Source organism: Elgaria multicarinata, chromosome 3 (genome assembly GCF_023053635.1).
Source record: "Elgaria multicarinata webbii isolate HBS135686 ecotype San Diego chromosome 3, rElgMul1.1.pri, whole genome shotgun sequence".
NCBI lineage: Eukaryota > Metazoa > Chordata > Lepidosauria > Squamata > Anguidae > Elgaria > Elgaria multicarinata.
In genome coordinates this window covers 29,418,686-29,434,393 of record NC_086173.1, presented here as the reverse complement: position 1 = coordinate 29,434,393, position 15,708 = coordinate 29,418,686, and the positions used below count along the sequence as shown (strand labels likewise).

The following is a 15,708-nucleotide window of genomic DNA, read 5'->3' as shown; positions in this document are numbered from 1 at the left end:
GGTTTTACTTTTTGTGAACCACGCAGAGAGCTTCGGCTACTGGGCGGTATAAAAATGTAATAAATAAATAAATAAATAAATAAGCAATGGAAAGATAAGCTAGACAAGGACTTCATCATCTCTCTCCAACAAGAAGAGAATAGGAGCAAGAAAATCCCACTCCACGGGGATACAATTAAGTGCAGCACCACCTAGTGACTGAACTATATAATAGCACTATCCACCCCTGAAGTTTTTCCCATCACTTCATTTCCATGCTAAGAAAAGTTGCATCTTGTAAATTTCTACCTATCAGGCTACTATTAAAGAGACAGCAGAAGGGCCAGATTTCCGTGTGTTTTAAGTTGCCAAGCCCTTGCGCATCGCTTCACTATATCAAAAATAATGCAACAGCTCACCTCTTCACCCATACCTGTAACCCAAAAAAGAAAAAAGGGGAGGGGAAAAGACAATGCATCTCAAGGACTCACTCCATCGCAACACCATTATCACCTCCTCTCTCTCTGCCTCCCCACCCGCCCCCTATGCATCGCTGCAGCTGCTACCATGGAAATGACAGTACGGGAAGTCTCGCGACACGCACGCCTCCGCCCCAGCGTTGTGAGGGGGTGGCGAGTTCTCGCGAGAACGTCGTGTCCACAGGCCTGCCTGCTTGCTGCTGCTGCTGCTGCTTCCGGCTGGAAGAGAACTCGGAGTGCAGAGTCAGCTGGGCAGCAGGAGGCGGAGGGGCGCGCGCGCAGGAGCAGGTGGGTGCTCGGGCCCGGCTCCGGCTCGCCTTGCGGGGGTGGCGGCGGCGGCAGTAGAAGCAGCAGCAAGTGACCTGGAAAGAGGGGTGGGAGGAATGGAGGGAATATCGCCGCTGCAGGGGAACAGAGGTTGGTTGGTTGAATGGTAGCGGGGAGGGAAGCAGGCCGGCCGGGGCTCCCACGGAGGTCAATTTGAGACCAGGGGGAGGGGGGGGCATTGCGGCAGCGGGGAGAGGCTGCGTGTTGTATTTTTGCAGCAGGGAATGAGAAGCTTTTGGAGGCTGCCCCTGCCTTTGCCCCGTGGAGCGCTGGGGAGGGTGGTGTGTGTGTGAGCGCGTTCGGTTTCGGGGTGTCATCTTTTCGCGAGTGGGTGAACGTGGCTTGTGCAATGCCGGGGGAGGGAGGTGGGGGAGAGCGTCGGGTGAACTCGGGAGCGCGCGCGCGTGTTGCAATGTGGGGGTGGCTGGCTGCCTTGTTGCGCTGTCCCGGCGGCCGAGCATCCAGCGCCGGTTCCCGTGATGCCGGCAGCCGCCGCAGCGGTGGCTCCTCGGGGGTGGTTCCTGCGCTACGGGTGGGCGGATTTGTCCTCCTGGGGTGGGTCGGTGCGTGGGTGGGTGGGGTGGGGGCGCCGGGTGCGTGGAGCAAGAGGATTCGCCTCGGGCGTTCGGCGGCTGCTCCCTGCGCAGCGTTGTGCGAGGGGAGCGCAGGGTGTCGGCCAGGTTAAGCGTCCTCCAGTCCTGACGATGTCATTATTTTATTTATTATTTTTTAAGTGGCTCCTATCCCTGGCAGAGATATCGTAGTAGTCAGGCCTGCAAGCTGAAACGCGGGCCTCGGAAACCTCGAGTGGAGCTGTGTGGGAGAAACACTTCGGGCTCCTCGGCCGAAGGGGGCGACAGGAGCAGCCATTCTAAACAGGGCTCCTGCGATGTGTCAGCGCCTTCCCACACTCGAGGCTTCTGAGTTAAATCCAAGGGAGATTTGGGGGTGGGATTCAAGACCTCTAGGTTTTTGGAAGGGCACTAGAGCCTAGTGAGTTGGGACATGCCAGTCATTCATATCTTGTGTGCGGATGGGGGATGGTGAGAGGAATTGGGAACGCGTAAAGACTTCCTCAAGTTCTCCTGGTTGACCCTCTGGATGTAGCTTTTGGCTGAGCTCTGTAGCAGTAACAAATGCTGCCATATGGGGCTCGCCTGGCATGTTCTGTGTGACGAGCAGTGCCTGGCACGTGCCCCCCCCCCCCCGTTTTGCCTTTCATTATTGTGACACAGGAGAAAGGATCCCTTATAGGTCTTTGCTGACGATGTGATGACAAACCCACCCTGCTCCCAACCCTTGCTCTGGATTATGATACTATTCCCCATCCAGACACGAGTCTTATCTCAGGTCCTTCCTTTAGATATAACTTTTTTTTACTGGGGTGGTGGACTTTAGATGATAAGAACAGGGTGAAGCAACTTACCAGGTGTAAAGACGTTGTACTCTTCCAAGCTGGGCTGCATCTTTATGGAAACAGAGCAACATCATCCGAGGTTCCCATCTTCCTGGAGTACGTACCTCTACCTGCTAAGGCATTCTGGGAGTTGTAGTCTTGTAGGCCCCTTTCTTGAAACAAATAGCACTCTGGCGTAGCTATGCTGGATCAATCAGATTGTCTGTCTGGCTCAGTATTCTTTCCCACCCATAACTAGCCACCTATATTTACTGAAGAATATAGGATGGGATCAAGATGCCACCACATATGTCATTAACTTCCAGAAGTTTAGGGGATGCTTGATAGGTTTTTATCCCCCTTCTCAGCCATTATTGGTTATTATATAGAGCAGGGTAGCCTGCATATCCTCCAACTTTGTCCTGGTCAATAACAGAATCATGATCTGGGGGAAATAAGCTAGGTATATAAGTGCCAATGCCTCTGGCCTGCTTCCTTACAGGTTCATAGAAATAAAAGCTCCCTGTCAGCCTTCCCCAGCTTGATGCCCTCCAGATGTGTTGGAGTGCAACCCCCATCGTTCCCAGCCAGCATGGGCAATGATGACCTTGTTGAGCACTGCAGCCATGAGATGCATGCCGTCTGCACTGACAGCAGATTTATGGGCACCATACTTCCTGCTGGTGCTGCCTAATGGGGAATGCCAGGTTCTGTTTCTAATAGCCCATAGTGAACTTCTTAGTTGTATCCTATTGAAACCAAACCACTGGCCTGTGTCAGCACTTGTGCCAGAGTTCTGTAGGCTGAACTCAATACTGCAGGGGGAGGAAGGATCTAGGCCTCTTTGTTTCCCTAATGCATGTGTGTTGATGTTGAATCAGGTCCCCAACCTTTTAGGATTGGTGGGCAAATCTGGGATTGTGGCCACCAACGCAAAAGTGCTGTTGGTGCTTTCACAAAATGGCTGCCATGGCAGGGTGGGGCTTTCTCATTCAGAAAATGTTTGGCATGGCTGGTCACAAAATACTCATTTCTATGGAAGCTAAAAGAAGGCTAACTTGCCCAAGAAGCAAAGTACAAGGCGGAGGTAGGGGGGTCTGAGCTCCAAAATATAAAACCACTATTTTGAACCCAAATAAAGATGGCCCTGGAGAGATGTACTTGGCTTTGCAGCATGCCAGAATCCCCGTGTAAAAAAATGGGGGGGGGAATTAAAAAAAATCTTAAGAAATAAAATCAAAATCAGGAGGGACGGAGAGCTTTGGTAAACACCAAGAGAGATGTCTGCAGGTATATTGGTGCTCATGGGCACCACATTGAGAACTCTAGATTACAAATGATAGTTTTCTGAGCTAAGTTTGCACTTTAGTCTATAAATTCCTGGTCAGCAACTGGTTTTGCTGTAGGGTCCCTTGCATATCCCTCACAAAATGGTTTCTGAGGACGTTGCCTCAATCCCACACCAGTATGGTCAAGGCGTATTGTCTCAGCTGTTATTCCCTTGTGCCACTGTCCTCTTTAGTTTCTAAATTGGCAACTGGGGAGGGCAGCTTTGGCCCAGAGACTGCCAGTTGCTGGCTCCCAGTTGCACGGGGTCATGAGCCACCTGGCTTAGATTGACTCGTTTCTGAGTTGTAAGGTCCTGATCCTCTTAAGACATTTCTGGAGGAAAGTTTAAGGGAAAGGAACACTGGGGGAATTAGGTATGGACAGAAAACTAATCTGAGGATTTTTATGCTTTATCTGAATGTTTAAGAAGTTCAGATAATGTTAAAGTAATGAGAAACTCCTGCTCAAACAAAATAATTGTTTCTGTTGTATTATGCTTGTATTATGCTGAAAGCACAACATAGTTAATGTTTGTGTATGATCTGTAGCATTTCAAGGCTGTTGTCTGAAAATGTTTGAAAACTTTCTGATGCCCTAAATTAATTGAATTTGGCATCTTCTCATGTTTACTTCTGGTTTTAATCCCCTCCCCCATTTACAAATAGACATGTGGGTGAGAAAGAAGAAGAAGAGAGGTTGCTTAGGGATAGTCACCTGAATAAAATTATTGAGACCATCAGATTTGGCTGGTACGGTACAGTAGCAATTTGTTATGTAATTCTTTTATGAAACAATAACACTCTTACTAATGAGAATTTCCTACCACCCATTGCTGGTGATGTGTATTGGTGGTATTCAACGAGTGTCAGAGTTATAGTGTAAGCTCCTTTAGGGCAGGGGTGGGAAAGGTGTGGAATTTGAGATGTTGTGGGACTCCAGTTTCCATCATCACTGACTGTTGACCATGTTGGCTGAGGCTGATGGGAGTTGGACTCCAACAGCATATGGAAGACAAGGCCTGCTTTGGATGTGTGTGGAAACTGGGTAGTGCTTTTTGTAGAGCTAAGAGAGGAGATAGAAATGTGCTTCCTTAAGCCTCGGTCATAAATCTTCCAATGACCATTGAAAAGAAGGCAGAGTAATAGTGAGGCTTGTAAGTAGGCTGCTTGCCTGAGGCAAATAAGAATGTCTTCCAGATGACCACTAGCCAGGGAAGATTTGATGAAGTGGAAAAGAGTTAGCATTATCTTTCAGGCAGTAGCAGTACCACACATGAATAACAAAATTATGTGGATAGGCAGAATAGCGTGAAAACATTACAGGCCAAAAAGAACTATGGGGTTTGAGGCTGGCTTAATTTACAGAAGGTCTGGCTTTTTCAGTCCAGTCGAACCTTCCTTCTGCTTGAAAGAAGATTCCATTGGAAAGAGTTTCCCAAGGGACTCCTAGATTCACATATCAAGTAACAGCTTGAGTGTGTGAATGAGCCCTCACAGAATGAGTCCTGACAGGGAACTTCAGTATCTCCTCATATTGCCTCAAATACAGCTCTTTCAATCGGTTTATTGTACACTCAGTAACTGGCAGTTGACTGTGTATATATTTAAAATTAGTTTTCAGCTGCCTTTAAGGGTGGAATCCTCTCAAGGCAGCGTGCTAGATAAAAACACACATTTGGATACAATGAAAATAAAAACATATTTAATAAAAATCCATAAAAATGGAGATTGCCAATGAAAAACAGAACTTATTACTAAAACTAGCAGCCCAGACATTACAGGAAAACAGGTGCATCTTCAGAGTTTCCCTGAAGCCCTGAAAAGAAAGGGGCCTGAGGAACCCCTGATGGAAGCTGATTTCAGGGTGCAATCAAGCATCTTGTGTTTGCATGGGTGAACTCAGCTTTAGCTACTAAAAAGTTTTAAATCCATAGGCCTGATAGGAAGAGGCATAATTCATCATACTCTGCCAAACTTACTGTCTTTTGGGTTCTGCTAGCACAAGGTTGTAGGACCTGTGGCATTCCAGATGTTGTTAGACTCCCATCACCAGACAGTATGGCCAGTGGTCACAACATCTGGAGGGCCAGAGCTTCACCACCCTTGTGCTAATCCCCATGAGTTCTCAATGGTCAGGTCTCAAGACAGTTCAGACCTGTTTCTCTGGTTGTGCTTTGCCTCCCAAGACACCATTGGGAGGAAGAGCTGTCATTTTTTTTTTATCTGTACGCAGCTCTGAGATCTTAATGATATAGGGCGGGATATAAATGTTTTTAATAAATAATAATATTGCCCTCATTAATAGCTCTTTCCATCTCCGCAGGACTTGTCCTTTGACACCGACTGGACAGAAGAAGCTAAGTCCTGCGTTGTTGAACCTGCAGCCATGGGGAACATTTTTGGCAACTTGCTGAAGAGCCTGATAGGCAAGAAGGAGATGCGCATCCTTATGGTGGGGCTTGATGCTGCCGGGAAGACCACCATCCTCTACAAGCTCAAATTGGGAGAGATTGTCACCACCATTCCTACTATTGGTATGGCCCCTAGGCTTAAGCGTGGAGGAGTGCATTTCCCCACCCCTTCCTTTTTGAGGGTGGTATTGCAGTCATGTGACGGCTGCATGATGAAACTGGTCATATGACTGTCACTTCAGGTCAGCAATATCAGCAAGCCCCTACTTCCCTTTTCTGTCCCCTCTGCTTTACTCAGCCTGGGATTTAGTCCTGATTCTTAGAAAGCCGGGGTGGTGCGGTGTGGGTGGTCTGGTCCATGTTACAGCAATTTCCCTGTCGTTTGTACTAGCTCTTGCCTTCCCTGATGGGGCACACAGCAGGATTAATTAGTGTGACTCACACAACTGGGAACAGCTAGATCAGAAGCGAAACCTAACACGCACTCATGCACATGCACAGAAAACGTTGCCTGCGACGGCGATAGCTTGATTATTATTGGTGTTCCAAGGTTCATCTCCAGCGTTAGGAGGGGGCTATATTGGACAGGGTCTGCCTAGTAACTGAGGTCTTGCTCCTGATAAGACGTGGAACTGAGTGGGTTGACAAGCTGTAAACCGTAATGGGTGGTCACTCCAACCCACCTGCATTTCTCATAAACACAATTCTTTCAAAGCTCATTTGAGCAGTAAGAACATAAAGAGTCCTGCTGGGTCAGACCCAAGGGTCTATCTCAGCCGTCTCCTGCGGATGCGTTGGACTACAACTCCCATAATTCTCAGCCAGCATGCCGGCTCATCAGGTTGAGAAAAGCTAGTCTATCTGGTCCAGATTCCTGCTCTCATCAGTGGCTGGCAGGAAGATCACAAACAGGGCATGAGGATAACAATCTTCCCCATTGTTTGTCTCCCAGCAACTTATTCAAAGGTACACTGCTCCTCAACTTGGAGATTCTATTTGAGTTCTCTTGTGTCTAGCTGCCATTGATATGTCCTCGTCATCTGTGATTACCACAGGGTGATCTGGGTTTACCCAGAGGACCTTCTCTTCTGCTGCTCCCAGACTGTGGAGTAGCCTGCCGGAGGAGACTCATCAGCTTGACAATTTTTTAGCATTCAAGAAAGCTATCAAGACTGATCTCTTCCAGCAGGGCTATCCAGTAGAATTTTAGGATACTTTTAGTATGCTTTTGAGCCTCGTGTGGCACAGAGCGGTAAAGCAGCAGTTTCTGCAGCTGAAACTCTCCCCACGGCCTGAGTTTGATCCCAGCAGAAGCTGGTTTCAGGCACCCGGCTCAGGTCGACTCAGCCTTCCATCCTTCCGAGGTCGGTAAAATGAGTACCCAGTTAGCTGGGGGAAAGGTAATAACGGCCAGGGAAGGCAACGGCAAACCACCCCGCTATAAGGCCTGCTAAGAAAAACGTCAGCGAAAGCTGGCGTCCCTCCAAGAGTCAGTAATGACTCAGTGCTTGCACGAGAGGTTCCTTTCCTTTCCTTAGTATGGTTTTAGGACATTTTTAGGATGTTTTTTAACAGTGTATACTATGTTTTTAATTAGTATTTTATGTATTTTATACTTGCTGTTGTTCCCCGCCTCAATCCAATTGGGGAGGCGGGTAAGAAATAAATTATTATTATTGTTGTTGTTGTTGTTGAAAAGAAAACAAGTTAACTTTATAGGTGCAAAGGGAACTTTGGAAACAAAGTATTGTCCTAAGTGTAAATACTCAGGAACCGGAAAAACATTGCGAAACTCCTGTGGTACTACAGGTGCAATTGGCTGTGCACCATTGCTGTGCAACCTCCATTCACCTGTAATGCTTGTGCTGGAACCCTGTGGAAAGGAATAGATTGTGTAGCAGTGGTGCTTCACGGATTGCACCTTCTGAGTTTTGCCCAATTATGTCGAAAGGGATGATTCATCACTGAGAATACTTAAGAGTTAGTCATTGTAGAGCCCGTTGTCTCTTGAAACCTACCGTTGATGCGTTGCTGGGATTCTACACGGAAAGGGGTGAATTTGGGTAGCATGCACTAAAACTTCTCTGCGATAACATGTTCGCTTGGGAGCATATTTTGGTGGTGAGCCCTGTAGCTAAGGTCCCTTTTTTAAAATTCCAGTTGTCAGCAAAAGACCTGGAGCTAAATCCTAGGGCCTTACACACCTATATCTAGATACAAAATCATGTTAGTAGTGGGTGCGTTTGTCTTTAAGTGGCGAAAACCAGCTGGCTGCTGATTCCTGCCCTTGAAAGTCCCTTTATGTTGTGTGATTCTTGGCTCTTCCTGGCTCACAGGGAGGGTCGAGTTCCCTGCTCTGCCAAACTTGGTTCTGACCCTGTCACTCTTCCTCAGGCTTCAACGTGGAGACGGTTGAGTATAAGAACATCAGCTTCACCGTGTGGGATGTTGGTGGCCAGGACAAGATACGGCCCCTGTGGCGGCATTATTTCCAGAATACCCAGGGTATGAGAAAGCGTATTTTAGCCTTATGCTTTTACTGCTCGTCACTCAGCCTTAGAAGAGGCATTTCAACCTTTTAGAATGGGTTAAAAACTGCACAAAAGTCAGGAAACCACCAAGCGATCAGAGGTCAAGGGCCATCAGAGCACGGCCATCTGAGGAGCCGTGGAGGGCCAGATTGGAACCCAGCACCTGAGTTTTGGCATCCTTGATTCATCCAGTAATGGGGTGTGTGTGTGTGTGTGTGTTGGTCCTTATTTATTTATTAAATTTTTATACCGCCCAATAGCCGAAGCTCTCTGGGCGGTTCACAAAAATTAAAACCATGAAGAGCATAATAAAACAACCAACAATCTAAAACCACAAATACAAAATATAATATAAAAAGCACAACCAGGATAAAACCACACTGCTGAAATTGATATAGGTTCCATTCCAAATAGAAGCATAGTGACCTCCGAGCATCGCAAGGGTGTCACTAAGACAGTGTGGCTAAAATCCCCGGGGATCCCTTTGGAGTGACTGTCTTCGGCTCTGCTGAAGATTGTGCAGTGGCCATAAACAACATGGAAGTGGATTAGGTTAAAATTGAAGAAGATACTGTCAATGAGGCTTCCATTCATTGAGCTCAGCATCCTGCCTGGTTGTTCTTGGTGAAGGGTGGAGGTTAATTGGCAGATCAAGAAGGCTTGGTTTAACCTGCATATTTGCATTTCTTTTTGTTGGACTGCAACCAGATAATGTACTTGGACATTTAAAATGTGGTGTACTCATTCAGTACATAATTCTACACCTCAAGTTTGAAAACTAGGTCAAATCAACTGAAAACACATCAACTGCTGTCAACCCCAAACTTTTTTACATGCAAAAAAAAGCCTGGCAGATGGTTCCAATGGAAGCTCTGTGTTTCCCCCCCGATAGACTTCTCTTCTTTAGCAGAAAGGGGGTGAGTTTCCAATGGGGTACTTTTTTCCTTCCACCTCCCCTTGGAAGATATGGGGTTGGGGATTGGTTGGCATCCCCACTTTTCCCCTTCCAGATTTCTAGAACTTTTGAACACTGGAATGCCCATTGCAATCCTTAAAAGTTCCTCCACCTGCAGCCACATTCTTTTGTAGGCCCCTCATTCCAGTCCAGACACCTCCACTGTCTTACCTCCTCATACTTGGCTTGCTTTCCCCTTTTTAAACCCTGCATGCATTCTTCCTCTGCTCCAGGCTTGTGTAAACACCTTCTCTCTTTCAGGTCTGATCTTTGTGGTGGACAGCAACGATCGGGAGAGAGTGAATGAAGCACGTGAGGAGCTGATGCGGATGCTGGCGGAGGATGAACTGCGAGACGCTGTTCTTCTTGTCTTTGCTAACAAGCAGGTTGGCCCAGGGTGGGAGAAGGGGTGTTTCCAAGCCTTGCAGATCAGTGTGTGTGGGAGCCAGTCCCTGGTGGACTGAGCTAATTTGGTGAAAGATTGCTTCTTCTCTAACTTCCTCCCTGCCGCTTTTGTTAGGAGACTAGATGTTTCTGGCACTGAGGTTTGGAGAGGAACACATAGTGACATCTTGGCCTGCTGGCAGCCTGGACTTGTCAGTGTTGGGAGCCGTGAAATTGTACTGACCCATCCTCTAGGGCAGCCGTCCCCACCTGGTGCTGCCATGCTGGCTGAGGATGATGAGTGTTGTGGTCCAATCTTACATAAGAATATGGTAGTGCAAGGCTTAATACTCGAGATCTACCAGACCGATTTCACTCAATTTGTTTTAAACTGTTGCTTGAGCAGTGTAGACATGCAGAACATTTTGAAAGTTCAAAAAAAGGTCAAAGCTTGAGCTTTAATAGCCAAGTTATTTAATAGTCAAATTCAATGGAATTTCTGTGAACCGCCCAGAGAGGCCTGACTATGGGAGCGGTATATAAGTGCAATAAATAAAATAAATAAATAAATAAAATAGCCAACTGGTATATATAGGCAGAATGCCTATGTACATCAGTTGCTGGGGAACATGGGTGGGAGGGTGCTGTTGCACAAATGTCTTGCTTTGTTGGTCCTCGGCTGATGGCTGGTTGGCCACTGTGTGAACGGAGTGCTGGACTACATGAACCCTTGGTCTGATCCCGCACAGCTCTTCTTATGTTCTTAAGTTTCTGCACCCTGGCCATGAACCTGAGGTGGTTGGGGAGCTACAGCTCCACGTAGCTCTGTACCACGCAGGCGTGCAGGGAGAAAAATGCGAAGGCAGGGAGGGAGGGCCTTGGGCTTTTCCAGTCGAGCCTGCTCTCAGAATGGCCATATTGGCAGCAGGGATGGAGGTGGAGGCGGCGGTGAGGAGGGAAAAAAAGCAGCCCTGTGAAAATTTGAGTTTTAAAATGTGGCAGAAGGAGGCAGGATGTGGGCTTGAGGCCTGTGGGGAAGAATCCAGTGTTGTTTATCACTAACAGGTGTGAGGAAGCGAGGGCCAAAAGTCCTTGCTTGCGTTGAAAGACACTAACCTCCGTACATCTTCTGGAGGACTGATATAGTGAGAGTCGAGGAACGCCGTCAGACTACTAGTGGCCATGGTGACATGGTCTTTATGCTAGTACATTTAGAAGTCACCAGGTTGGCAGAGGCAGCTGTAGAGAAACCTCTGGGACCTTTGGGTGCAAACTCGGGCATGGGTCATCTCAAAGGGCTTGGTGGAAGTTGCCAGGTTTCGTAGTCGGAACAAGATTATCAGTTGTGCCACCCATATTCCTCCTCCCTGCACACTCCTTGCTATGCACTTCTTAAAGCACAGAGTCATGTTTAATATGCAGGACTATGTATGTTGTGCAAGTGACGGATTGTTATTGGGTGCAGCATTGATGAAACCAAGTCCCACACTCATTTGGCTGCAAATATAAGCTTGTGTAGATAATGCAGGGCCCCCTAATCTTTTTGGGTCCATGGGCTCAACTGAATTTTCTGTGTCATGGGTGCTGTCACAAAATGGCTGCTGTGGGGGTGCTTGCTCTTTCATAAAATGGCTGCCATGGTGAGCCTGGCCAGTCACAAAGCACTCATTTCCCAGGAGGTAAACAGATGAAACTAAAAGAAAAGTGGTGGTGGAGTCTTAGCACTAAAACACAAAAGCTCTTCTTTGAACCCAAGTAAAAACAGCACTGGAAGGCAGCACTATACTTTGCAGTGTAGTAGCCTCCCAGTTTTTTTAAAAAATGTTTTAATTGAAATAAACCTTAAGAAACAGAATAAAAATTAAGCTGGGAGCCTGGCAGGCATCAAGAGAGGTGTCTGTGGGCACACTTGTGCCCACGGGCACCATGTTGGAGATCTGCTCAGATTCTGTGGGAATGCAGAAAAGCAGTGGACTCTGGTACTGGATGTGGAATTCTGTTTTCTAAGAAGCCCAAATTGTGCATATTGTGTGTGTTTAAAGCAGGTTTCTAGCCCTTATGGTTGTAAAATCATGCTTTAAAGTTTGTGGACATGGCTTGGTTACATCTTGGAGGCCAAAAGAGGTGCTGAATGAGGTTTCAATCGGTGTGTCGATGCCCTATATAATAGCTCCTTGCTCTTCCCAGTGGCTAACAGAAGCAGAATAAATTGCACAAAGCAGCAACAATTTCTGCATGAAGTACACAAAATAACATTTAAAACATTTCCATCCTATCTGTTAACTTTAGTTTTCAGGGTAGTTCATGGGTAAAATGAGAAGCATATTGATGCAATTGAAAGTAGCACTTTAAAAAAAGGGGGGGGAAGTGATATAAACACCTTTAAAATGTTTTTTTAAAGCATGGGAGAATAAAAAGGTCTTTGCCATGTACATTGATGGTGCTATATAAATAAATAATAGTAATAATAATAATAATTTGCCTGGCACAGAAAAGATAATAACAGGTGGATTACTGCAACTGAAAACCGAAAACATCCTAGCCCTGGTCCCCATGTGCCTCACTTAAGAGGCAGGTAACCAGAGAGTACAGTACAATAAGTGACCAATTTAACCAGTGTGCCGGCATTTGCCATAATTCCTATTGCAATTCCTATGCTCACGCGCATAATATTTACTTGTTGGTGCAGGGCCTACACAGCACTGGGGTAATCCTTGGTGAAATCTCAAACAGGATGGGGGGGTGAGGAAGAGGAGGAGAAGCCACGAACTGGCATCCCCCTGGCAGGGCTTCTGTGCCTTTCATTTTTCTATAAATGGAAGTAGCAAAATAAAGGACGCAAAGTAAGCAAAGGTATGCAAGGTTCCTCGGTGCACAGATTGGATTTTTCTTTAGCACCCAGGCCTTCTTAGCAGGTGCAGGAAGAGCTAATAGAAAAAGTAAAAGACTGAGGCAAGAAAGATTTGCTTGCTGCGAGGACCAGATAAGCTAGATGGTGTCCTGAGCAAAAAAAATAGCTTTTCTTGATGGAGGTTCCTTGGCTGTCATGTTGCGTGATGAGATTGCTAGAGTGGTATCTAACACTGCTTCCGCGGCCGGTTGCCTTCCAGGAAGAGTCATTGGCGCGTCATGCATTGGAACTTAACAGATTTCAAGAGCGCGTTTCTGAAGCGACTTTTTCAACTTGACTAGCCAAGGAACGAAACGACCGGGCACCGTAAGGGGACATTCAGTCTCGCGCCTCCTAACCTCTCCTTCTCGCTTCTCCTTCCTTGCGCAGGACCTCCCCAACGCCATGAATGCGGCTGAAATCACGGACAAGCTGGGTTTGCACTCGCTGCGCCATCGCAACTGGTACATCCAGGCCACCTGCGCCACTAGCGGAGATGGCCTCTACGAGGGCTTGGATTGGCTGGCCAACCAGCTGAAGAACAAGAAATGAGTGCAGCACGAGGGTGGCGGGCTAAAGCCCCTCGCTGTTGGTTCCATTTTGGGTTGATCCCCCCCTCTCCTCCCCCACCCCCTCCCCCGTTCCCACCTTTCTTTCCCCTGTTGGGTTTGCTTTTCCCTGCCGGCACCGGTTGCTGTGGGGGTGGGGTGGGGTTAACTTTTGGTTTCCTCTTTCTCATGTTCTGGCTCGGCCAGGATTTTTTGCACGGTCTCTGTGTGTGCGCGTGCGTGTGTGATAAATATATATATAGAGATAATAAAATATATGGGTGTGGTGGGAGGGGTTGGGGCAAGTGGGGGGTTGGGTGCCGATTTTGTGGCCTTTCTTTTTTCTTTCTATTTTCCTTTTCTTTTCTTTTTTTGTTGGTCAGTTTTGTATTTATTGGTGGTCTGTGAAATTTGGCTCTCTTTGACTGGAGGCGACCAAAACTCAGTGGCAGCTGCTTCTTGCTTTTGTGTGTTGTGGGTGCGGGTGCGGGTGGGATGGAGGAACCCAGGAGGTTAAAGGGACTGTGTGGCTGCACTGTGTGCAGGGAGGCAAAGACCAGTGAATGCAAGGGTGGGGGGGACGGAGGAACAGGAATTCAGATGAGCAGAAGGTCCCTTTCTCTTTCTCCTTGATCCAGGGGCCTGCATGTACTACATCATTCTGTCCCCACCCCCAAATGTGTATTCTTTCTGTCCTGTTTACATTGGGCAGCACCCCCTGCTGTCAACAGTGAGATTGCAGCAGTACTGAACTTCCTGCCCGTCTTTCTCACCTCCCTGTCCATCACCCTGCTAACAATTTCATTAGTGACTTATGTGGTTAGCGACTCACTGCTGCTGATGATGATGAAGTGGACCGTTTGCATTCCACCCTCTCAGACCAAATGACGCTGGAGCTCTCAGTAACCCGTCTCCCCTGAGACCCGTGGATTCCGTTGTCTCTTTTCTTCCCCTGGGACGGGTGTTGGTCTGGGCTGCTGCAGGAGATCTGGGACCAATGCTGCCAAACGTTGACCTGTGCAGACGTAACTCCCTGCTTTTCCCTGCCTGGCTTGCTCTTCCCACCTGGGGGAGGTGCGCACCCATGCAGGGGCATCCCAGCAGTGTTACTGCCCATCTGCTCTTCCCTCCCCTCGGGAGCTTCACACGGGTGAAGGCTTTTTCATTGCTGCCTACGTCATGATGCCCCTTTAGACAGCTCGTTCCCTCTTCCACCCTCAGACACCCTCCAGTTCTTGAAAGGTTCCTCATCTATGCTAGGGGAAGTGTGGGGGGAGTCATTTCTCCCCTCTTTTTTAATTTTGGGGGTTAATGATTGTATTAGGGTCAAACCCAGGTCATTGCATGTAACTTTCAGGTCACTCCCTGCCTCTGGACAATGTTGGTACTGTATGTTCCCTTCCCCCATCCTGGCAGTTACGTATTTCCTCTTATTTCTCTCCTCCCGCCCCAACTTCAACTCCCTTGGCTTGGTGTAAAGTGATTTCCATTCCTCTTCCTGAGTTGTTCATTCTCTGGGCCGTGGCTCCCTATATGTGTTTTTTCTTGCCCCCCTCCCCCCTCCAAACAGTTGGACGCACCATGACCTCTGAGCACTCCCATTGGATATTAAACTTGTTTTATGTAGCTGCTGGCTCCAGTCTGGTGTTTGGGGGTATTTTGGGGAGTGAAGCATGTTGTGTACTACATTGCCTCAAGACTGGTTTATTTATTTCTGTTACTGTGTTAAGGAGAATAAAACAGTCCAGGAGCACAACAGGACAGATAAAAGAATCATAGAATAGCAGAGTTGGAAGGGGCCTACAAGGCCATCAAGTCCAACCCCCTGCTCAATGCAGGAATCCACCCTAAACCATCCCTGACAGATGGTAGTCCAGCTGCCTCTTGAAGGCCTCTAGTGTGGGAGAGCCCACAACCTCCCTAGGTAACTGATTCCATTGTCGTACTGCTCTAACAGTCAGGAAGTTTTTCCTGATGTCCAGCTGGAATCTGGCTTCCTTTAACTTGAGCCCGTTATTCCGTGTCCTGCACTCTGGGAGGATCGAGAAGAGATCCTGGCCCTCCTCTGTGTGACAGCCTTTTAAGTATTTGAAGAGTTCTATCATGTCTCCCCTCAAACATGCCCAGTTCTTTCAGTCTCTCTTCATAGGGCTTTGTTTCCAGACCCCTGATCATCCTGGTTGCCCTCCTCTGAACACGCTCCAGCTTGTCTGTGTCCTTCTTGAATTGTGGAGCCCAGAACTGGACGCAATACTCTAGATGAGGCCTAACCAGGGCCGAATAGAGAGGAACCAGTACCTCACGTGATTTGGAAGCTATACTTCTATTAATGCAGCCCAAAATAGCACTGGCCTTTCTTGCAGCCATATCGCACTGTTGGCTTATATTCAGCTTGCAATCTACAATAATTCCAAGATCCTTCTCGTTTGTAGTATTGCTGAAAGGAAGTACTTCTTCACACAGGGCATAGTTAATCTGTG

At 47.6% G+C, this 15,708-nt stretch overlaps 1 protein-coding gene across 2 annotated transcripts; it reads left to right on the top strand.

The window, feature by feature from the left end:
- Positions 1–659: 659 nt before the first annotated feature.
- Positions 660–14,854, top strand: ARF3 (ADP ribosylation factor 3). 2 transcript variants are annotated; one of them, XM_063119786.1, is made up of 5 exons: positions 660–746; positions 5,833–6,043; positions 8,315–8,425; positions 9,668–9,792; positions 13,071–14,854. In XM_063119786.1, exons 2-5 carry the CDS (start codon positions 5,896–5,898, stop codon positions 13,230–13,232), a joined length of 546 nt encoding a protein of 181 aa, XP_062975856.1. In that variant the 5' UTR covers positions 660–746; positions 5,833–5,895; the 3' UTR covers positions 13,233–14,854. The 2 variants fall into 2 exon arrangements, with proteins under 2 accessions (XP_062975856.1, XP_062975855.1); XM_063119785.1 differs by lacking the exon at positions 660–746 and adding an exon at positions 840–875.
- The last annotated feature ends 854 nt before the right edge of the window (positions 14,855–15,708 follow it).

Excerpts from the sequence above, each read along its gene's own strand:
- ARF3 (XM_063119786.1), top strand. The coding sequence starts at position 5,896 with ATGGGGAACATTTTTGGCAACTTGCTGAAGAGCCTGATAGGCAAGAAG. Across the intron at positions 8,426-9,667 it reads TTATTTCCAGAATACCCAGG|GTCTGATCTTTGTGGTGGAC; the intron begins GTATGAGAAAGC and ends TCTCTCTTTCAG. Across the intron at positions 9,793-13,070 it reads TTGTCTTTGCTAACAAGCAG|GACCTCCCCAACGCCATGAA; the intron begins GTTGGCCCAGGG and ends TTCCTTGCGCAG.